This window comes from Varroa destructor, unplaced genomic scaffold (genome assembly GCF_002443255.2).
Source record: "Varroa destructor unplaced genomic scaffold, Vdes_3.0 BEIS01000001.1, whole genome shotgun sequence".
In the NCBI taxonomy this organism is placed as follows: Eukaryota; Metazoa; Arthropoda; class Arachnida; order Mesostigmata; family Varroidae; genus Varroa; species Varroa destructor.
The window spans coordinates 28,038,027-28,063,002 of record NW_019211454.1 but is presented as its reverse complement, the minus strand read 5'-3'; the positions used below and the strand labels follow the sequence as shown (position 1 = coordinate 28,063,002).

Genomic DNA, 24,976 nt, shown 5'->3' with positions numbered 1-24,976 from the left:
AGGAGAATTTTTTCTTGACGTCATTAGAAATCCAGAAACAAAGTCGTAGATTAGTTCCCTCCATTTAACGGGTATGTTTAAAGAAATCCGCTCTTTGATAATATCGATGAGAATCGGGTAGAACATGGGTAAATTCGAATATTCATAATTCCATTACAAATACATACACACAGATATATATGCGTGTGTGTGTTTGTAATGGAACTATTTATATAGCATATTAATATATAGAGTAGTTAATTAATATATAGAGTAGCGTAGTGTGTATCTGGAACGCAAATAATGTGCGAAATCAATTAGGGCAACATCAGTATTCGAAATCATTGGAATTAAATTACACTCCCATGAGGTACATGCCAATCCGAACGGCACATTTTCGGATACACACTTAGATTATATAGGTGGTTGACGTTGACGTGTTACCAAAACGTACATTCATAGATATATAATTAATGACAAGAGATTGCTATCCTTGTACCTTTCTTCGTCGCCATACGCCTTTTTTCGCCACCTCCCTCCATTGCTTCCGTCACAGATTCGACTTATTTTATCGTCCCTGGATATTTTACCTGTGTGATCTACCACAGTTGTCAGTGGTGATTGTGCTACAGAACACCTTTCTCAGTGCATTTTCCAATAGGTTAATATGTAGATATTACTGCAAAATATTAGGCTGCTATTAGCGAATCCGGCAGATTTTGAAATTGAATGATTTTTGAACTAGCCAGGCTAGAATGATGATTTGACCTAACATGTGTTAGGGATGCTTTATTTTTTACACACTTTTTTCAACGGTCTAACAATTTCTGGACAGCCACATGCCTATGATTATACGATGTTCGCGTTCCCATCTATAACCCACCTATGATTTCCCGAAGTACAGCAGTAATGGGGTATACTTAACCATAACATGCCCCTTTTGAAGCATGAAAGGCTCCGTAATCACACTGATTCGACAGAGTAAACGGGTCGAAACCAGTGCTGGATATACTTTTGTTCATTCCAGCAAGTTACTGAGGCATGGCGATGAGGGCTGGCGCTGTCATTAAGTAACCGAACTGCAACATACTGTCGATTGCCATTCCAACGGTCCATGAATATTTTGAAGGAGTCGAGATAACGAGCTGCATGTACTGTTTAATTTTTGACGAGTGTCTAACTAAACATTTAAAATTACTCGTTAGCAGATGCCCCTGAGGTTTACTTCGAACTCACTCGACATTGCCACCGAATTCGATTTCTTCTCGAAGCGACGTCCGGCTGGCGGTTAATGTTGAACGACGCTTTGTTTATAACCACCGTAAGCTCCAGGCGGCTTTTTTACGGACTACTGTTCCGCATATTTTGCGTGGAATACAACGCACAAATTTCCAACTCCTCCGGAGTCAACTCTCAGGATTCAATTTTTTATTTAGTTTCCGCGTCTTCAGTAACACGTTACTTGTAAAATGCCAGTTTTGGCCAAAAGAGCCCTTAGATTCCCTGCTCTGAATGGGTGAAATGCGTTTTCGATAACGGCGATCCGTTCTTGATTTCCGGGTCCCAACATCTGGTTGTTTCCTCGTTAGTTTTCAACGCTCCATCCTCTGTTTGTAAAGCGTTTGTACCATTCGCGCCTTCGCTGAAGACCTTTTTGCCTAACATCCTTATCAATCTTCAATTCATTTTCGCAGCGCTGTAACCTTTGAGGCTTGACCGTTGGCAGTTGGTCCTCAGAGTAAAAAGACTCCTTTCTTTCTAACTCATCTTTCTTGGAGTAAACTCAACCGGCTTTTATTCAAAAGTAGAACATTTGAATATTCACAAATCGAATTTCGTCTTGTAGTAGTCGGCTAGTGGTTCAAAAGTTATTTAACTTCAATGCCCATCGAACTAAATTCGTTTGCAATAGACGAACATAGTATGTAGTCGAAGTGAATTCAGCAATATTGGATTAGTGTGAAGATATAAAATGCTCATCTAATGCTGTTGGTTTCTACATCTTTGGCCATTTGATATTTCACTATCATCCGAAAGTTCAATGATAATGATGAATGCTCGTAAGTAAATTTACCCAAAATGAGCATGCTTCCCAGCATATAGAACAGCCTATTCGGAAATCCCATTTCGTTCGTGGGACGTTGTCTATTGAAGTGTGTCATACCCGTAATGTTTGCTAATAAATACAAAAACATGCGCTTTTAACCTCGATACCGGGCGTAGGCACATTTCGTGTCGTGCTGGAAACTGTCCGTCTAAAGCACTACCAGACTTGAAACTTTATGGTAGTTCGTTTTAACACCGATCGGCGTTAAACGCCATTAAATCGAACGGTGTGCGATTTAATAGCGCTATATAGTAGTACAAACCGCGGCCTTATCAAAAATACCGGATACATGGCCAACAGACAAACGGAACTCTGATAGCCCAAGTCAACGAGAGCACGTTTGTTTCACTCAAAAATATTGCTTGCATGCTTTGAGGTTACAGTCAATGATTTCCCTATGTTAATTTCATACTTTAATCCTCCGCCTTTTTACTTCTTTACACTTGTGTAGGGTATGAAGTAAGCGAAGGATCTTGTCGGCCAGCGCGGTGATCCTACAATCTCCACAGCATAATTTCTTGACCATATTTTTTAAGGAGAATTTTGATTCAACAAATAAACAAGCAGCATTTTCCACATCTGATTTACAGAAGAACCCTGCATGTTTATTCTCACTGAACAATTGCTGAAGTTGGCCAGTGATCGAAGTGCCATAGAATGTTGTGAAAGCATACAGAAATATGGCGTGCAATTTGATCGACACTTCAGAGTTAAATCATTCCTTTCGAAATGAGGGCGATGACTATTTTAGAGTTTGTAAGCGTCCTCCCGAACTATCGGTGATAGGTTTGGCGTCGTAGCAGTTATATTAGCAATTTACTAGCTCGTCCTCAGGCTACATATATCTAGCAATCAAATGTAAACATTTTGTTTTTAAGAGCGTACTTTTTTAGTCAGGCCAGTATTAACGAAACCAGTTAGATTTTTCACCGAAGAGTGAAATCATAAGCCATGCCTGTATGATATTTGAAAATTCATTATAATAAAATAAATATAAGTACTTTTATACCTTAGTAACGATAATAAGCTCTGCATTTTTTTGAATAAACTTCTTATTTTAGAATGCCCAAAAAACTCAAAAGTATCCAGACAAGATAATGATTCAATCCGGCGTCCGGCGAAGTAATAAATCGCGCGGATGAAAAGCATACCGAGTGAAGAAAGAAGCTCGCTCCCAACTACTCAACTTATTTCAATGTCTAATGGTACGAGTTAATCTAACGTAATGTTTTACCGTAAATAGGAAATGCAAAAATTAAGGCACAACTGAACGACATTGTAAGAAAGTGGTTAAGGTGTCCATTTTTGCTCGTGTCGTGTCTGTAACCTTCGACGAAGCGCGGACCTCGCACTATAATTTTCGCACGCCTGAAACCTCTTCAGTATAAAACTGACCTGGTTCTGTTAAGCTATAGAATAGGCCTAAATAGCCACTCAGACCCAAATCGAGAGCATTCGTTAGGATGACATCAAATATGCCTTTTTTAATGTTGCTTTACTTTTTAGTGAATTTTTAATTCCCTTTGATTTTGATCAAGTACAAAAATTAAAAAGCCAATACATTCAAGGACGTTATTGCTCGGCGTATTATACTCGCCGAATCATTTTATGTAAGCGTTTTTTTTTTAATTTATTTTGACGTACATGGTAACTTTTTGATAGAAAATTCCGTGTTGTACAATATTTCTTTTTATTTCCTTAATTCATCGAAGTTTTAATTTAATGCCCTTTTAGTAAAAAAAAAACCCTTGAAGCTGCATAAAAAATAAAGCAAGACGAAGATAACAATTATTGTCGATAAATACGTGCTAGATCATTTTCAGCCCACACCAATACCTGATATAACTGTAATTTTGTTAATTTTAACAGAATATAACAATCTATACCAGATAGCCATCATAAAGGCCCATGTATTGCGCGCATCCACCAACCCGCGCATTTTATAATAATAATAATAATATAAACAATAATTAGCAATAATTATAATCAGCTGATAAAGAAGCACAATGTTATCGGTCGGAAACGGTAAGATTGAGAGAAAAGCTCTCTTATGCAACGGGTTACGTTATTATTCGTCAAAAACCCGCAAAAAGTTGGATCGATCCCAAAATCAAATTGAAGCTATGGCACGCACCTACATTGAAAAGCTCTTTGTCTACTTATAACATTGGGAAATACAAATAAATACTACTGGTGCCAAAACAATCACAGCACTTTTGGACAGCCGATCAGTCGACACTCACAATGAACGCATTCAGTAACTGCACATGAGTACTGCGGGCGTCGAGTCCAGTAAGAAAATTGCTTTCTCCGTCCAAATAACTAACAATATGGGCTAAATAGTTATTTTTTTTACACTCTTCTATTTACTCGAATAATGTTTCCTAATGCGTAAACGATGCACAGGAGCTTTGAGGGACCTGTGTTATAACAGATGTACAACCTCTGTCTGACGCGCCAATGTCATAACGTCGCAGGGATCGTTCTGTCAGCCGGCTCGGTGGTCTTTACCCAAGACGGCTCGATTTTGATCATGTACGGACGATAATGTCAACATTTTGCCTTTAAGTACATACTCGTACACTTACTGTGACCAACTTTACCTATGATGGTTATGTTTTTTATTATAATTATCTCAAGTCGGATCATCGATGCAAGGTGGAATCTTCTCCATTAAGCTGATCCGCTCAGTTCTAGTAACCACCGTATAATACCATAATATACAATACAATCGATCCTACGAAGTAAAGCCGCTTGTTCTCTTCCTATGAAGTCGGAATCTCGATTATTATGATTTAGAGCGATTCGAATTCTCCCGCCGCTTAATCTGTCCTGGTGAGCGCTCAGCCTCCACTCCGATCTTTTGCAGAGGGCGTTGCGATCGCCGGTCACATGACCCTGTGTTAGCCAATGGGCGCGTCGCAATGGCTTCCGCTGCGAGCCTGCGAGCGTCTGTGGGGGCCACCAAATGTCCGTTAGACGCTGTCCATGCGAAATACGGTGCTAGCGGCTGAAATCCGGACAAATCATGTGCAAAAAGTGACTCGCCATCATCGAAACGGATCGCCAGGCCAACTGCGAGCCCTGACTTACGGTATGCAAGCACGTACAGGCCGACTTTGGTCAGTTTAAGTGTTAAGAGCGATGGGACGGCCGCCTGGCGTCCACCGGCTTCGGGTTTAAGTAAAATCGCCGAATTCGTCAAAAAATCGTTGGAAATACGTGAAGTGCGTGTGCTGTGCGTGACCGCAGTATCGCCTAGCGTCCAAAGCGTTGAGGACTGTACGTAAGAATCGCGGGATTAAGTGTTGTTTGAGTGCGGCGACGCAGTGCTGTCCCTGTTGTTGGGCGAACAAATAACAGCGAGTTGTGGCAATAGTAGCAGCATCAGCACCACGATCAGAGGAATCTTAGTATTAGATGTTATTATGTTGCTTGCTGCTGCTGCTGCTGTGTGAGTCACTTGCTGCTGTGCTGATGGTGATGTCTGTCTCGACCGTGTCGTGGTGCAGTATAAACGGGGCTCATATTTTTGATGGTGTCTTCATAGCCGTTCGCCGGTAGAATGGACTGCGAACGTTTCACTGCGTGTGCCTGCCATGTCGCTGAACTGTGGCCAACGGCCAAAGGCCAACGACATGGACTTGGCCAATGGCGCCAAAAATCGTCCTAACATTCGGCCCGCCGGCGTCTACCAACCAGCGGCCGTGGCAACATGGCACTAGAGCTAAAGCGTACCATGTATCGCACCCGATGAGTAGTGATCTAGTGTGGCGCCGATCATCTGGCCCCGTTTCTCCTGGCTTTTTTCGGGCAACAACACTCTGATAGTATTGTATTGCTATGTAAACGACGACGGTTAAACCACGTAATCGACTGATGGTCGCCCGATCGTATCCTAGCGGCGTATGAGTGCGTGTCTGTGTGTACGTGTGTATGTGTCTGTCTGTCTGGGTGTGTGTGTGTGTGTGTGTGTATGCATGTCTGTGTCTATGCTGTACGTTATAGGAATCGTAAGTTGGTAACTAATAACTCGCTCGCTCGCGAGAAGAAACGGCGTTGGCACGATTCGTTATCCCATTGATTTTTCTACGGTTACTGCTGTTTACTCGAGGCTGAGATTTGCCCTATGTGCGCTTGTAGATGCGTGCGTAAGCGTTTGTGTCTCTGTGTGTGTGTGTGTGTGTTGTTTATCACCAAAAAACCCCCCGCCATCACATCTCTTAGGTGTCTGGCTAGCTCAGGCAACAGCAGCAGCAATCGCCGCCGCCGTTACTGCTGATGCTGCCTGCTCTATACGGCCGTTGTTGTGCGTCTATGGGTGCATTAGTACGTCGCCGAGAATTTGAAGGGTCAAGGTACGCTCGTCGGTTGTCATTTTTGGCCGTCTCGTGTGCTGTGTTATGGTGATGGGTGAGCCATTGGGCAGTATGATAGAGGTTGTTGATGGCGCCGTACTGCTCGTTGCCCGTAGCATATGAGAATTGCCCGGAGCATTCTGTCCGTCCCTAGACCCAAACTTACCAGTCTAGCGTTCCTACGGGACAACAATAACAACTACAACAAGCCGCTTAGGCTCGGCCTGAATGCTGTTATACAATGATGAGGATGGTCCTACTGCGAGGTTTCTTCTCTCAAAAATTTACGTTTTAACAGCTGACGATGGTGACATGGGCGTTTTGGCGGGCAACTTGTTTGGCAGCGGTCGCTTAATCGGAAGTTGGCTGGTTTTCTAAAGCTTAGCGCGATGATCAACTGATGCTGCCCTATGAAAGGCTAAATATTAGTTATGACTGGCAGGATTACCGGCACGATTTCGGCGTGTATTAATTACCATCCATTCACAAAAAAGAGCCGCACTGACTAGCAGTTTCATGTTGTGCGTGTAGCATATTTTTCCTCACGATCAATCTTGCAAATGAACGGACTCTCATGAAAGACTACACCTAATCACGAAAAACCGTAGGGCATCGAAAAAAGCCTTGAGATGGACGCCATCACCGAATTGAACAGCTTTGATCTAATTTGGTTTCGGATGCTAATAAGATCTTAAATGCAGCACAGTGGCGGCAACGCGATGGCTGTGCATGCCTGCAGCTATGATGGACGTTTGGGCAGTTAGCGCACGCGGTAATCAGAGACCTAAAGCAAAATATGATTAGGATGAAATGTATATGCATTTCAAGTCAGTTATTATGCTCTCTTAGGTGGTGCGGAATTGAGACGATATCTGTCTCTTAGGGCCAACCCGCTGGATTAGATGGAAAAATCGATAGTAAAAATTAATTACTTTCATGCGTACTAAAATTGATTTTTCAACATGCAGGCGGAACGGCGGCGTTGTACTTGAACATATTACGAAGGGACGATAGAATCGTTAATCTTACGTAATCATCTAACTAATACTGAAAAGGTAGCTCAAGCAGTAAAAACAAGTGACCAACAAAATTGATTACGACATCCTCTGCGACAGCATAAGTTTTATTTCAGTCTTTTCTGAATAAAGTTAGTTATGATTTAAAAATGTGTCGCGCATTTCTTTGCTTTATTTGAGAGCCGCTGTTTTGTACGCCCGCAGAAATGCCGGTTCACTCTCGATTAAACGACATATCTGTACGCACAGTAATGGTTTAAAAATTCTACTTGCTACCTCCCGCTAAATCGGTACGTTACGGTTACATGACTGAAGGCACAGTGATCATAAATGTTCTCAGAAATCCAAAGAGACTTGCAAAATTCTAGAATATTGTCTTGATTTTACTATCTTATATTGGTTTGAGTTAAAAGCCTACTAATCCATCAACTATTCCCCACCCGTTATCGGCACCTATCCGTTTTGCCTACAATTGGCAAACTATTAGCAAATTGAGACAGTCCATCTCTAGCCATGATATTTGAACCAATTCTATCTGGTGCGTCAGTCGTATCTGAATGCGATATGCTACGCGTTAAATTCGTAAGAATATCAGAAAGCATTTAATCTTTCCTTCGGTTATTCGTAACCAGCCCAACAGATTCGTTCACCACTCACTCGCCCATATTTGCTTTGTAGCAAATTTAGCAAAAGTTTATCCACATACGGAACTTGCGGGACAGAAACCTTATAAACTAACACGCTGTGCGTGCAGTGCAAGGTCTTTGCAATCCCATATGTCCCGCTAAGATAGTATTGTTGTTTCGGTAGTAAGTGTTTACACACGAGTAAACCTTTCTGGGCGTGCAACCATAGAATCCAGCTTCAAATCCAATTTTGGGCTAGTTTTTTGGGGATTTATATTATTTTTGTTCTTTCTTTTTTAACCTAGAATCTTCTCTTTATCTCTATGCGTGCTGCATGTGTTCGTATCCCCTATTACAGAAGCACAAGGATAGGCCGGGGCGTAAGGCCTTGGCTGGCGAGTATTGACTTGCCCTGTGCCGTCAGCCAGCGCCCGCCAGCCAGCCACGCTGCTGCAGTTGCTGCCGGCGGCAGCGGAGTCGCTGACGACGACGCTGCTGCTGGGAAGACCCTGACCTCAACCTGACAACCTCAACCAGCGTCGTCATGTCGTCGTCAGGGTCTGGGACGCCGGCGGCGGCGGTGGTGGTGGGCGGCGGTGCGGGTGGGGGCGCCGAAGGCGGCGGTGGAGCGGCCGCCGCAAGTGGCGCCCCTCCAGCGCCGCCGCAGCAGCTCCCGTTAGCCATCAGCAACCAGGTCCCTGGCAATGGCGCGTCTGTAACGGCCACTGCTGGTGGAGGCGTCAGTGCTGCGGGAGCCGCCGCCGCTGGCGGCGGTGGAGGCGACCGAGGTGGTGGTGGAGGTGCCGGCGGCGGGGGTGGCGATGAGCCTGATGGTGAGGACCGACCCGAGTGGATGACCCCGGTACGAGGACAAGTGTTCCCGCCGACGGAACCCGGCAATCGGCCGCATCGCAACACCAACCAGTTGCAGTACATGCTCAAGAATGTGATGAAAGCCGTCTGGAAACATAACTTTGCATGGCCATTTCAGAGTCCCGTCGACACGATCAGGCTGAATCTGCCCGACTATTTTCGCATCATTCGACAGCCGATGGATCTGGGCACAATAAAGAAAAGGCTAGAAAGCTGTTACTACAACGATGCTCAAGAATGCATCAATGATTTTAATACGCTCTTTACAAACTGCTATATTTACAATAAGCCGGGCGAGGATGTCGTACTAATGGCGCAATCGCTTGAGAAACTCTTCCTCCAGAAGCTGGCAGAGATGCCGAAACAGGAAATAGAGTTAGCGCTTCCGCCTGTCAAAGGTCAGAAAGGGCCAAAAAAGAAGCCTGGTCCAGTTCCTAGGGCGCTGTTAGCGCAACAAGCTCAGGCCAAGGCCGAGGCAGCTGTTGCCGCACAACCTGCGGCGGACCCGACGGTGCTTCCTCCGGAGCCGGTGGCCCCCGCCGCGCCCCCAGTGTCACAAACGGTGCTGAATGACACCAAAACAATCGTTCCGCTAGCACCTATTGCAGCTCCGGGTGCGACAGACCCCTCAATGCTACCGGGAGCCGTCCCGGTGCACACAACGCCTCCGACGATCCCTGATGTGGGAGTGATGCCGAACAAGGCCAAGAAGGGTGTTAAGCGGAAAGCTGATACGACGACGCCGACTCAGGCGCCCGGTGAGCTGTATACGCCCGCGAGTGGTACCCCACTCGTTGGGAATAGCAGTGCTGGCGGTGGCGGTGGCGATTCGAAGAAGATCTCAACGCGGCGCGAGAGCGGCCGGCCCATCAAGAAGCCCTCAAAGGACCTGCCTGACCAGGCGCAGCAACATAGTAAAGCGAAGCGGGTGAAAATGACGGAGCAGCTGAAGTATTGTAATTCGGTGATTAAAGAACTCTTTGCTAAGAAGCATTCAACGTACGCGTGGCCATTCTATAAAGCCGTCGACGTCGAAGGTCTTGGCTTGCACGACTACTACGAAATAATTAAGCAGCCGATGGATCTCGGTACGGTCAAGTTGAAGATGGAGCGACGAGAGTATCGTACCCCCGACGAGTTCGCCAACGATGTCCGGCTCGTATTTACCAACTGTTACAAATATAACCCGGCCGACCACGAGGTGGTCAAGATGGCACGACGTCTGCAGGATGTGTTTGAAGCTAAAATGGCGCGGATGCCTGACGAGCCTGAACCAACGGCAGTCAGCGACCAAATGTCACCGGACGCGAGCGACTCGGAACCAACGACTGCAGCACGACCAACGCAAGGGCCGCCTGCGCCGGCGACGACAGGTGGCCCCGGAGCTGGCGGCGGCGGTGACGCGTCCGACTCAGACGCGGCAAACAGCGACGATAGCGATGATTCAGCTGATGATAGCGAGGCGGAACGTGAACGCAAACTGCAGTCATTGCAAGAACAGCTACGCCGAATTACTGAACAAATTAGCTCACTCGCGGCCCAGTCTCGTAAGTCTAAAAAGAAGAAGAAAAACAAGGATCGTAGTAGAGGTGAGCATAGAGAACACCATCGCGAACATCGAACTGAGAAGGAGCACCATCGTGAAAGCGGAAAGGGCGCTGGTACAGCTACTAAAGACAATAATAATGCAGGTGGCAAAGGCGGTGACAAGGGCGTATCGCCAAGCAAGCCTGGTAGAGGTAAGCGGGGCGAAGGCCGTGGAGGCACAGCAGCTGCCGCTGCCTCCTCGTCTTTGGGACCGCCTAAGCAGAAGCGAACACGCAAAGACCCGCAGTTGCCAAGTACGTCCGGTCACGGCGCTTTCGACTCCGAGGATGAGGACAGCGCTAAACCAATGTCGTACGACGAAAAGCGCCAGCTATCGCTCGACATCAACAAGTTACCAGGTGACAAGCTTGGCAAAGTTGTACACATTATCCAGTCACGTGAACCCTCGCTGCGGGATTCGAATCCCGATGAGATAGAAATCGACTTTGAGACACTTAAGCCGTCGACTCTACGAGAGCTCGAAAGCTATGTTGCCCAGTGTCTCGCCAAGAACAACGCCAAAAAGCCCCGAAAGCCGTACGGGACTAATAAGCGTAAGTTTTTCACTGTGTTATTATTCTGTGTAACACTGTATCTTATTGCTAAACTTATATTCACTCAACATGTAATAGGCGTGCAAGCATCATTCGAATCTCGACGACATCATACAGACGAATTTAGAGCTACGGTGTGAGGATTTTCGGCGGGCTCCATTTGTATTCGATACACAACGGAATGTTTATCTCCCGTTTGCCGATCTGTCTGATCGCAGGAAAGAGCAAGGAAGAATCGGTCAAGGATAAAAAACAAGAGCTAGAAAAGCGGTTACAGGACGTAAGTGGACAGCTAGCGCCCCCCGGACCTTCGACCGCCAACGCAGCGGGATGCAGTAGCAGCAACAATGTGGCGCATCACGGCGCCAACGCTGCGGGGGGCGCGGCGACAAACCAAGTGGGCCAACCGCACAGCAACGCCGCGCACAAGCCCCCACATAAGGCGGGCGCCGCCAAGAAAGGTTCGTATTACAATAAATGTGACGAGAGAGAGCTATAACGAACAAATTCTATTGAAAAATTGGCTCCCGCTAATCAAAAGATTTTTTTCTGATACAATTGCAATCCTGTTTCGCATACTGTTTGTGCTGGTTGTGGTTTCGTGTGTTCATAGCCGTGCATTTTGTGTTTCGACTGGTTTTTCTCTTATTTTAGAATTGTCAAATATGGAGGCGGGTGCGCCTGCAGCGGTGGGCGGCGGTACCGCGCCTCGGCTCAGCGCCAGTAGTAGTAGTTCGAGTGACAGCGACAGCAGCACGTCCTCGTCGAGCAGCTCGAGCAGCGAAGAGTCCTCTGACTCAGAATCAGGTTAATAATTATACCAACAACAACCACTATCAACAGCAACAACTACAAAAATCTGTGTGACAACTGCATATAGATAGCTCTCACTGAAGAGAAAGAAATAGGGAAAGAAAGATCCCATGAAAGATGCGCCACAGCAACGATCCCGGCAGCGTCCAATAAACATCAACCAAAATAATAGCAATAATTAACAGTTACAGCATTCATAGCATAAAAAACGTGAAAGGAACACCTCAATGTAGATGAACGCCACCATATCGACAGCAGCAACATCAAAAAATTGATACGAGAACAAATCTTAGAGGGAAACTATGACCTATACGCCAGACCATACTGCGGAAAAGACGGTTGCACGACATTTTCCATGTGCCTCAGTCTATTCAAATGCCGATAGTATCTGAGCTGCTTATAAAGTAAAACTCAAAGGAATGCAGGACTCAGTTCTCTGGGCCTGAGTGCTTGCCCATAATGACAATACATGCAACAACAACTGGTACTAATTGAATTGGACTCTCATAATTATTAAGGTTGTTAGAAAAGTATTATTCATATTAACAGTACATCTTCATTAGCAAAAGACTGCCTTGTCGCTGATGCAGTTGTCACTATTTCGCCTGGCGTTGAGGTGTATACTAATTCAATAGTGCAACCGGATCTAAACTTGCAAAAAATTCCTAATCTCCTCCTTATTGGCTGTATCCGGAACGAATAATGCTGTGACGTACGTATGTACATGCACCCTATTCCGAGCTGACATATGCAACTTTGACTAAAATAAAACAGAAAGGCTGAACAAGTTTCAGGTGATCTCCAAATTTTAACTTCGCCACAAACACTAAGTGTGAGCCAGCGTCTGCTTGAGCGCTGAAATGCATAATATTGACAGCATACCGCACATCTAATCACCGCCCAAAAATTAATTGAATAATCACTGGTGCCGCAGGCCGCCGGGCTTTCGTGCGTATGCCAGTCCGACTTTGAGACTCATGATTTCAACGATCTGAGGATCTTTACATCTCGAACGTTGCAGTTTGGTTTCAAAAACGATGAGCCAATAACGATGTCTGTCGCTGTCTTTAGCTAGAGCACTGTCGACAGAGCGTGGATTGCCGACGGGGTTGGGTATAAATGTATGATGTGCTGTAAGCGAGGCAAATACCCTATAAGAGATTAAAGTTTCGTAGGCGCGTCAACCCAGCGACCAGCAAGAAATCCACCCAAGCCGACTGTTTTATCAGCAAGAACTCATCAACTACTACCACTGCGAGCGGGGTCATTTATGATGGACCACTTTGGAAGTAGTTGCCATGGATGCTATAGCCGAAGCTAAAGTCTGCTTTCTATGATGACGCAAACAAGTACCGCATTTGGTACATTTGTATCATTGCGTGTTGTACACTTTAGGGAAATAGAGAAAAAGGCAAGATCGGGGTTCAGAGAGAGAGCAAACAATCGAAATGAGCTTTGACTGCTCTCTGCCACTGGCACATCGCTTGAGCGACGAACTTGAGCCAGAAAAAAATGCTTCTGAAGACACGTAATGCGAAATGACCGATCTCTGTAGAACAAGCCCCAAAACGCGCGGTTCCTGCTACTTAAATTGTTTCTCTTGATAGCGAGAAAAGTGTCGGCCACATCTCTTTTCAGAGCAGCAGTTGCAGCCACCGTTGTTGTAAATCATTATGCTATGCAAGTAAATGCAAAAAGGGACGAATAATACACAACGTCGTCTAAAAATGATAAAAAAAGGTTTTGTCACCTCCCGCGGGGTGAGCGTATATATAATAACGACACGTCATCCTCGCTACGCATCCGACCAACGCACTTGCGAACAATTGCACGCTTGTTCGGATAGAGCTGTACTTCACGACGGGCAAACATTGTGCAAAAACATCACAACGTGTAAACTTGAGCTATCTAATAACAAGTGCGGCACTTTGTCTACTCTGCCGGTTAACCCAGGCCGATAACGCCACAGCCGCTTATTGACAGGCTGCCTGGCGCAAATGCGGATGATAGCAGCACAGGTGATTGTCTAAGTTATATATAATTAATATTATTATGATGATCATTATCAAGAGAAGAAACGAGCTGACAGAAAAGGATTATAGGGATAGAGTCACTTTGTATGTACTTGATCCTTTGTGATTCGCGAATAGGGTAGAGTAAAGGCCGGCAAATGATTTAAAGACGTCGTGCTAACATAATTAAGATATAATGGCACATACACAGTCATAGACGTAGACACACATGGCGATAGCAACTACAAAACCAATCCGTAATAAAAATAGGGGAGCACGGCAAACGGATAGTAATTTTTGGTAATTGGCTTGCCCGCTATTACACATATAGACACAACAACACAATATAGATGGCAGACAACGCGCTCTCATCCAAACTCTATTTCGATTTCAATGATAAGGATGGCCATGATAAAGCTCTAGGATGAAAAGAGCAAAAAGTGGGTTTAAGAGATTGTGGCGATTCAAATGAATGATCGCTTGCCGACGCGAAAAGGGTGAAATACTCACCTTTATTATAATTACTTGTACATAGATAGACTGATACTACCGACCGACTATATATATATATATATATATATATATATATATATATATATACTGCATAGAACGACCATTATTAATATTATTATCTGGGTTCTGCATAATTTGCAGACTTGTCATTCGCCTAATATCACCTAAATAATGTCATTATAATTATATTTACTAAAAAGTTCACGTGGGCACGCCTTCCTATCAGTCAGCACCGGCTTTGGTGCTGCTTATACTCCTACAACAACAATGTATGAACGTGCGGAATTATATCGAAAATAGTGTAAACTCAGATAGCTAAGGCGGTCATGAACCCATTGGTATTACAAATGCATAAGAACAATGACATACATACATTACCTCAGACACATACAAAATTACTGCTTTGCTATGTAATCAAATAATAATTATTATAGATGTAGGCTAGTTCGTCAAACTACAACAATGAAACAAAACGTACTCGATATAACATTGCTATGACTGTGGCGCGTGGAAGCTGCGGGTGCTACTATTATCATTATCACCATTAGAGCTATCTAAGTCCATCTAAGTGAACCGGGCAGCCGTGCGTGCAGCACGAACCATTTATCTAATGTAATAATAAGTATGATGGTAACAGTAATTATTTTATACTTAACCAAACCCGTCATTTTATAGCTACTACCCATTCTTTCTCCGCATGTTTTCACTTCAAATGCATATGCGCCGTGTGTGAGTTACAAGCGCCTAGCTACATATGTTATTAATAGAAAAAAATAACGAGCTAGTGCGGTTTCCACACTCACTCTAATGACTCTTCGCTTTATAATAAACATACATTGTTGTTAATTGCTTTTCGATAGTCTGCTAGCAGCAGATGGGAAATTTGAATTAATTTTTTTACATTTCATGCCTTCAGTATAATTGTCACACTGCAGATATACGCTCAAGGATACAACAATTGTACGAACTTAGTTCGTGGATAGCGACCACAGTTAGTTGTTTCATTGCTGTACGCTGCATAGATTGTCAGGTATTGATTACTTGGCCCGTCTCATCACACATATATTACTGCGATTATTATTATTATTGTTGCTTTATATATATATATATATATATATATATATATATATATATATTACATGTATACTGTATATTGTTCTCATAAGAACGGAATGAAGACACGCCATGTTATTTTGTTTACATGTACAGAATAGAAAGAAGAAAAAATCGTCAGTTTGTTTGCTTGCCTATCTGTCTTTGCTTGTTTATTTGTTTGGCCGTTTATTTTTCCATACACATATTTGCCCTCTTTCTCATATTCTTCCTAGTTCCTGTAGCCGCCAGGTAGTCAATTTTAGTATTTGGCGGCCTATTGGTCCTGTGTCAAATATCATTATTGGCATCGCTGTACATATTGCCATTAATTGCATACATCAGTCATTCAATTATATCATAAATTGCATCGATCGACAGCCATGCTCCTTTGTCGACTTATTTAGTCAGTCGAAATGCTGTCCCCGCCCTTATGACAGTTAATCCCCTATACAACATTTAATATTAAAGGATAGATGACAGATTTCGTTTCAAAAAGAAATCACATTAAACGCGGATAGATGTAGATGTCTATTGTGCTAAATGTGCTGATAATTGCAACACGATTTACGAAAATTATAAACCGTGCATAAAAGCTGCACTTAGCTAATTGGGCTACTACGCCACCCATTCCGCTTTTGGTTGTCCACGACTTCATTTGTAGTATTCCAATGGTATGACGCTGAACACGCAATCAAATTAAATCTTACATCAATGTTTACGTACAGTCACAGAAAAGCTTTGTGGTCGTCAAATACATGCATTTTAAGCATATACCAACATTCGACTTTGAGATTTTGGCAATGAAAAGAACACTTCGGTATTTGCTGGTGGTATAGAAACGCATCTAGATGAATTCTCCCAACTTCTCAGAGAACAAAACGACATAACTAGCGAATAGTAAGCGTGCGAATTATTGTTTCTATTGTTTACAAAATTAATCAATTGGCAACTGCTCGACATAATGAAAAAGTCTAAACGGAAACGACGACTAAAATCTATTCCGGACAAAAACGGATCCCAGTATACACGCACATATAGAAATACATTAAAATGACGATGTTTGGGTGCGACAAAGGGAGCAGCTTAAGATGGAAAACTACAATACTTGTTCAGTGAAGGTTGGCTGTGCCTATTGTAACAGACTCAACATAATAAGTACATTATGTTAAGACAGAGAAACGACACATGTCTCGCTCCACTGCAGCACTAATAGGGGTAGTCGAAGTGCATACAAAATAACGACATCGAAAACCACAATAACGCAAACAACAACAACCACGTGAAAACTACTAAGTCAATCGACGCCGAGAATGTGTCGTGGAAAGGGAAAAGTCGTTGTGTAGGGAGTTTCGTAAGTGTGGAGGTGGAAGTGGTCGTTAGAGGGGTCATACTATCGGTAAACGGCAAAGCACCAGCGGTAAATCAACACAGTTACCCATCGAACCAATCTATTATTGCTATGACTATTCCTGTTGCTGCTGCTGCTGCTGCTTTTTGGTAGTAGAAAGCGTGAGACCCCTGTGCTCATTGACAGCGTCTTCACTGAAAAGGCAGGAAGGTCAATAGGTGCACCAACGCCGCATATTTCTCGCTTGTGGGAGATTTCGAGGTAGAAAAGGAATGACGCAGAAATGCGTTATTGACAACCAGAAAAGCATAAACAATAGGCAAGCATTATTTCGTTAAAAAGTATCTCTAGTAATAGCGACAAGATTGTAAAAGCAATAGAAAATGTACACAAGTACAAACATACAAGTAGCAGCACCAGTAGCAGTTTAAAAAGCAACTGATGTATATAAATATAACTATTATTCTAACTATAACTATTGCTACACATAGTAGTATTATATATATTGGTTTAAGTAAAACCTTTAACGGCACAGTGAAGGAATGAAGTAGATACATGGTGACGTATGGATTAAGGGCCATTTATTGAGGGTTAATGCACCGATGCAGACTGATGACCACTTGCCGTAATTATCTTCTTCTAATCATTGTTTATAATAAATACCACGGTTAAAGGTAAATAACATTAATGAAAATAATAGGAATGTTCATAATGCTAATAAAGTTAGGTTATCGGGTCGGCAGCACTGAAAAGCTTCGTAGAAAAATGGGCAGCAGAGCGGTCGGTTTCGATCGTTGCCTGTTAAAATAATGTGAAAATCATGGGGGAATATGTATAGGAAGGAGCAGGTTGAAGAACGAGGGACTGACTCTGCGGAAAAATGACGTCCGGCGGGTGAGGTTTGCAGACAACTAGCCCGGACATGTAATGTTGTGCAGTATATAAGTATAGATATATAAATATATTGTTTCAATGATAATATCAATACTATCTCCTCAGAAAATACGAAAAAAACATGCTGTAGATTGAATAACGAACAGACAGAAAAATACAGAGACAATTTTCGTCGAAGTGTAATTTCGAAGATACAAGCAGACGACACACACAATAAATGGGAAAGAATATCCTATATATATATATAGCGCGCGGGTGTGAGTGTGTGACTGAGTGTCTGAGTGAGTGTGCGTGTGTGAGTGTAGGTGCGTGTGGTGTGTGTGTGAGTGTGTGTATAATAATTGAGGGGTATACGTAAAACAGAAGGCGAGCAAGCATAAAACAATGGCTACATATTGAAAACATTCAACAGCTACATCAATGATGATATTGATGCTGATCATGACGATGATAATGATTAACATTAACAACAAAAAACCGCCAATACGAGAAACACAGAATTAAAATAAGGACTTTAATATTATGAGCGAAAGGCTTAGAGAAAGAAAGAGGGAAAGAGAGAAAGAGGGAACGAGCGAAAGAATTTGCAAGGAAAAGCGCGAAAGTGAAGTCTAAGTGCGAAAGAACAGAAAAAATGGCAGCAGATGGTAAATTGATGAAAAATGAGACGAGGATTTAATAATAAAAAAGTAATAAGAGTATATAAATATGTATACAAAGCTTAGCTGATCGGCCTCATTATTATTAAATGTTCAATTGATTGATGTAGGCTATTATGTAGACTATACCTCGATATGGTTGGTGTCCAGCATTGACGAAACCGTCTATAAAACACACTTCACATTTTGAGAATATTTTTCAGCAAATGCGGAAATGCTAATATACAAGTAAAATGCAGTTTGTGGCTTTTGGTTGATTGCTGTTACAAAAATAGGAAACGAAACTAAAGGAAATCGATGATTGTATGTGTCATAGGTAGACGCCATCCGCGGACGACCACGTCCCCTCCCACTCAGTACGAAGCAGAAAAATATAGACAAGACAATGCTATAATTAGATATTTGTGTGTCAAATGATGCCACCGTAGACTAACTTTTAAGTCTGAAACTGTGAAAACAGTTGACTACGTGAAAGAAGGCGCTTGCGTGAAGGAACGAACGAACTGCGCGCGAATACTGCGACAAACTGAAAGCGAATGATGTAGAAGAGAATCTAATATTATATTATGCTATACACTAACTGCACACTACAGCCGCCCAGTGTACTCGGAATTGTAAGAAAGTTATTGATTGAAAAATTAATATATATTTTCAGAAATAATTCAGATTGAAAAACTTTAAACTGCATTATGAAGAAATTAGGCGTAGAGAGTACCTTTTAGTACTTGTTTTTCGCTTTTGTATGTTGGACATCAATCAGTTTCTGCTTAGATTAAGCCTTTAACCGGCTGTGTGTGTGTGTGTGTGTGCCACATGCTTACGACGTTCGCTGTCATAGCAGTTTATGAAGTTCGCCTAGAAAAATTACTTCTCGTATTTGTTTATATGGCTCGCTTATTCGAACATCAACAGTACAATCTTTTTTTGAACTCCGCTCAATATATTCATATATTTAAATACTATTATCATTAATATTAACTTATATTATCAATTCTGTTAATGGTCTATCTGTTATCGTCTTGTTCTCCAAGACATTTTTCTTTGCGGGTACCGTCATCATCGGTTGTGTTGTTTACGTTGGCAGGCTCTTTTACTACCAGACAACAATAACAATAAACAAATGCGTTTGATTTTTCCACGAACAGCTTAAACAATTATATTTTTGCTGTTTTACGATGGCCATTATCATACTATTACACTGCGCGTTTCATTCATAATTTTTATAACGCCCTTATAATTTTTTAATATTTTTTTGCTTATTGCCATTTTTCGTTATTAGCAATGGCACAGTTGTTGTAGTATTTTTCTTACTATGCAATTGTTCTCTTCGATCTTCTGTGAGATGATGATGATGATTTATGCTTGACTGGTGAAGGGGGGATGTGCGTCTCTGCTGATCGCTACTTGAACATGCTCGTTAATCGATTTAGTCTATTGCAATCAAAACAAATTAAACAGAGTGAGTGACAAAAGACGACGACGTTTCGTGGTGGTCAATCAATGGACATCAATGAATATGAGGATTGTGATTTGGTCGTAGATCGTCGCCTCGAAATCCAACTGCGAATTGACTGCCTTTTTAAATGCACCTAATGGCAAATTTGGAACGCAGGAATAATTTACGTTCGTGTTACTGCAGAACTTTGCACTTTTCTTAGCTGTTAATTGGTCACGTAAATAGTCATTACTTAAAGACGACTAAATTAAATGCCTTATTGGAAATACATAAAAATGTGTGTCTTTTTCGCTCTTATAGTGAGATCTCTAGCTACTGCCCAGTTGGATTCTGAGGAGCGTTCTGGTAATTAGACAGACGGCAACTCTTCTATTGCTCACTAGTCTTCGCTAAGGGTCAACTCACTTATAGACGAAAAGGTGCTTTCTCATCGTGTCAGCAATCGGATGTGACTGTTTGACAGGTTGATGTCTGGCCATTGAGGAAATTAGGTTTACAACAGTTCGCCTTTTTACGGAAGGGGTCTGGGGTTCCATAATAGTTACAACTTTGTGGTCGGGGCAGTTGGGGTAGGATATGATAATGGGCATTCATTACGCGCTCAGCAGAGGGGCAGGTTCCTCCTCCATCAATATGGTACCCTACGTGACTGCATAAGACGTTCCAAAACTTTCCCATCTGCCCGAAGGCAAAATAACGCACTAAGGATGAAAAGTACTAAAATATAAGTATTGGCCGGAAGTGCAACTGCTAAAACTTAATATGATGCTGCTGTTGTCTGCCTAGCAGTAACAGCGCTGTTCGTCAATTCATGTACGACTCCTTTTTGTTCTATCTGATATTACATGTATGTATTAGACTTGCTGCGTCGCCGGCCCAAATTTTAAATACAGGCTACACTGGGCAATTGCGCCTTAGACATGCCGCTAGGGGCAATATTTTGTCTACTGTCCGTATGGTCGGTTGGGAGTCGTTTCGGAACTGTCGTCACAAGATTGTGGGTAGCCGTAGATGTTGAGTGAGTGAACCCGACCCTCTTCTTTACAGGTGGTGTTACAACCGGTAAGTCGGGAGCAGCCGGAAAAAAGAGTGGAGGGCATAACGGAGCTGCACCAGCTGCTTCGCTTGGCGATAGGACGACCGAGCACGCGATAGCCACTGGTCCTACTGCAACGGTTGCTGGCAATTTGGGCAGCGACGCTGCGGCAGTAGCAGCAGCAGCAGCTCCAGCTGCTGGGGAAGGAGGAGTTGGAGGGGCGGCTCCGCCGATGGCCACCGGTGCGCCTCTAGGATCTACAGAAACAGCACATGTCACCGTAACGCACACTAGCGGTGGAGTACCCAGTGACGGCGGTGAGCTTGTCAATGACAGCGCACATGGAAAGGCAACACTAGCAAATTCAGGTCTAGGAAAGGTAAGCCTTTTCTAAGTGTGTGAGTGCGTGCTGTATCTATCAAGTTCCGAGGGTCTTTGCGGAATCAAGGCCAAAATGCTCCAGACTAATCCATTTCATTGGCTCTATCCATAGTTATGATATAAGCAACGACAGTAATAATAAAAATAATAGTGATAGAGGAGTAATATATGAACTATGTTCCTGCAACACAATATCAAAAACACGTTGACATCTTATTGAGCAGACTCAAAGATCGTCGAGAATGGCATCAGGATTATATATAGTATCAGCATTGGGCCCTACCTGAGTATCCATAGTACACTTTGAATTGGAATTTGTCACGAACGATGTCTAAAAATCACGATAAATACCTATATGAGGGTTTCTTAAGAAGCCCTTTTGTTGCCACTCCTATAGAATTCTTATTAATCGCCATATACCTTGTTAAACGTCACTCTATTTGATACCGATAGCTTCTAATTGATATGGATGGTGCATGGCCATCGTTTATGGCAGACTGAAAATTTGCAGATGCCTATAACGGAAGAAACAGACCTTCTAAACGGAATGGCAGGTTCTGGCGGAATGGACACAGCAGATAGTTCTCTCGGTATGACTGCGACAGGCGTACGGACAACTAACAGTGATTCTATCAATACCAACAGTAACTCTATGACGGTGAGTCAAGCACTATGATCGATACCGGATGTCTCGAAGGCTTCTATCATTCTAAAGCAGCATTGCAATTCTATTACTTATGTCTCCGTCAATTGCTTGCTTATTCTACTCTGCTCACACGTTAAGCTTGCGGTTTCTTCAGTCGTTTCATGAAAATACGTTCTCTTACCATCAGATCTTGTCTGCTTTACTTGAGCTACTTAGCCTGAAAAAAGGAAAGAGCAGACTGCCTATTCGAAATGTACTTTCATTTAATTCTTACCTTACGCTTCGGTTTACATTTGGGGGCTTACTGCCTAAAGCATAACGAAACAACGTAAGTTATGTTAGAAATAATTTAGTCTGTGCATCTGGTCGGAACAAGGTTTCAGTACCTTTTCTTGTGGTAATGACAGATCGTATAAACATTTCCAGAATCATACTTTCAGCGGTGAGGGGCCATTTTGTTGCTTCCTTTTTTAAATTGCGTAAGTTACCTAACTTAGTTAAAAACATGATAATTTCCTTTGAGGTATTGCTGACTATACAGGATGGCTCATGATTTGATCAATCATTTTCCTTTTTGCCTTTTATCCGACGTTTATCGTTATTTTACTGAATTTTCAGTTTCTGCTTTAGTGTAATTTTCATTATTTTCTTCTGAAATATTTCATCACAAGACGTGTGGTGTAACTTGTTTTGATTCTTGTTAATCATCCTCATCGTTGTTCGTTGTCGCCGGTGATGATGATCGCGCCGTCGACAGAACACCTCAGGAATGGGCGTCCCAGGGGCCCCGCAAATGATTGGTGCAGGGAACATCGTGCCAGGCGGTGTGTCGCATATGATGCAAACGCCCAACTCCAGTGGCGGGCCGGCTTGTGCCGGCAATGCTGGCCAGATGTTGAGCGTCGGAGCCCTTGGAATGGACATGGCTGCCTTAATGGGCGGTCTCGACCCCCAACTGGGCGCATTCGGCAAGGTACGTCGTCGTCATAAGGAATTTTCCGACTTGCGACGGTGATTGATAATGAATTGTGGTCTTCTTTTTGGCGGCTGTTGGCTGTTGATGCAATCGATACATTGCGAACATAGCATGGCAACATCTCATGGCGTTTTCTTAACGAAATGTGAATCACCTGGGAGGCATGCTCTTGTAAATAGCCAGATCACATATGGCAACCCGATCAATTAGCAACGATAGATTAAGAGATGATGGATTTAAATGATCGATGAGCAATTGACCGAATTTGCGTATTATTATGCACGTATGCGAATCACGCACATCTATGTGTCATCCGCCCATTGAATTATGTCACCTGGCCTCGGCTGTTGCGTGTCCTGTACTTTTCGTGCTGCTTGCTGGTTACCATTGCTGGCGTGATATCTACGTATTCCGCCCATTGGAGTTATTCCGGGCTCGGCTCCAATTCAACTTAATACTGAATTCAGTGCTTTCCCCTTGATCGATGGTACGGTCTATGTGCGCGGAAGGTCTTTTTGTGCACGGAATAACTTTATTGAAAGAGAATAGCTTGTCACACGGTATCCCGTTTTTACACTATCGGCTAGGTAGAACAATAGCAAAATCATATGGTGCCCTTAGGCGACTTACCGTAAAGTAAGATTTGCCAATTCCAATTTATGTTCAAATCTACATCTATGCTCATTTTGAGCTCAAGAGATGGATGGAACCTATCACAGATTTGACTTCATTATCAGATGGTTTACGTGCTTGTTCAGGCTTCTACAGCCTATTTCTTATTTTTTTTCCTATTTATGAAATACAAAAAAAGCAATTCCGTGATCACCGCCCACACAAACTAATTCACCCCATATTTTCTGTGATACTAAGTGTGCAAGCAATTACCTTTTCTTACACGCTAATGATAGTAGCAGTGAAATCACGAAGCACGATGAAGACCTACATATTGCAACGGTTGATCATAGTGATGGACAGTTAGAGGTTTAAAAGCCATTAGAAAAACAAAAATTAACGGATGTAAAAGATAAACACAAAATGGAATTCTGGTTTTGCACGTTGCACGTCTCGTACGTGCATTATAGTCGAAAGTTTGTTTTTCTTGCAATCTGTGGCCTTTGTTTTCAAGATCATTACCATATTTTTTTCCTGTTTTCTTTATATCGTGTGTATGTATACGATTACCGCGGCTATATTTTTCTTGTAGTTTTATTCTAGGCCCAAGCCGAAGAAATAAAGGTACCGCCTATCACGATAAAGCTATGTAAATTTGTTCTATGGAAAAGATCATAATTATCAGTTGAAACAAAGGTATTTCGTGTTATTGTCAGGTAAAAACGTTTTGCTAGGCGTCTGATGATCATTTATGATTTTTTGTTGTAAATCTTTGTAATAGTAGAAAGGTTTATAACACGATGAACTTGATCAGAATGTACAGATCATGTAGATGATCAGAAATTTGATAGCAGAAAGAGTTAGAGGACTCAATGATCATTTTTTACTCTTACATATAAATTTCTATATACATTTAGAATAGTGGGATCTTCGTCACGCGTTGCATACCTTGCGTTTTATAATTAAATTCGGGTCTGTCTTGCTCCGATCACTGTAGTTCAGTAATATACCTTATTTACACGTCAAAGTGGAGCTTCTACAGATGCCAACACTATTACATACACAATATCGGCTAAATGTTAGAATAAGACAGGCGCGTTTTTTCGGGGAATTTATTCCATATTTATAATTGCAATGGACGAACACTTATTTCTGTTAGTACTTTCGTTTGTATCTGGTCGCCTACGCCAGTTTTGTCAAAACAACTTTCTAGCTTAAGTTTGTATTGCAAATTCAATGTGTATTTTTTTATTTGTTATAAAGTGGTAGGGCAATGTTAGAAAATGTTTTGTCCACCAAAATGTTTGTTCGAATCCACTGCATGCCATCGACAGAATGGTTCCATTCGAATAAAATAGCATCTTGTGCATGCTCTCGCTTGGTCTGCGTAACAACAAATATCCATCTATAAATAAAGCAAAGCTATATATATATA

General features: G+C 42.6%; 1 protein-coding gene across 4 annotated transcripts in view; it reads left to right on the top strand.

Moving 5' to 3' along the window:
• The first annotated feature begins 4,985 nt into the window (after positions 1-4,985).
• LOC111247439 (uncharacterized) overlaps positions 4,986-24,976 on the top strand; it is a 27,644-nt gene continuing 7,653 nt past the window's right edge. The window contains exons 1-7 of one of the 4 annotated variants that reach the window (XM_022798655.2): positions 4,986-5,180; positions 8,445-11,100; positions 11,319-11,561; positions 11,755-11,907; positions 20,938-21,305; positions 21,804-21,965; positions 22,711-22,926. In XM_022798655.2, coding sequence (XP_022654390.1) covers positions 8,631-11,100; positions 11,319-11,561; positions 11,755-11,907; positions 20,938-21,305; positions 21,804-21,965; positions 22,711-22,926 — 3,612 coding nt within the window. In that variant the 5' untranslated portion in view covers positions 4,986-5,180; positions 8,445-8,630. Of the gene's footprint in view, positions 7,751-8,444; positions 11,101-11,318; positions 11,562-11,754; positions 11,908-20,937; positions 21,306-21,803; positions 21,966-22,710; positions 22,927-24,976 lie in introns of all 4 variants that reach the window. The other 3 variants (XM_022798564.2, XM_022798472.2, XM_086982103.1) reach the window with 3 other exon arrangements.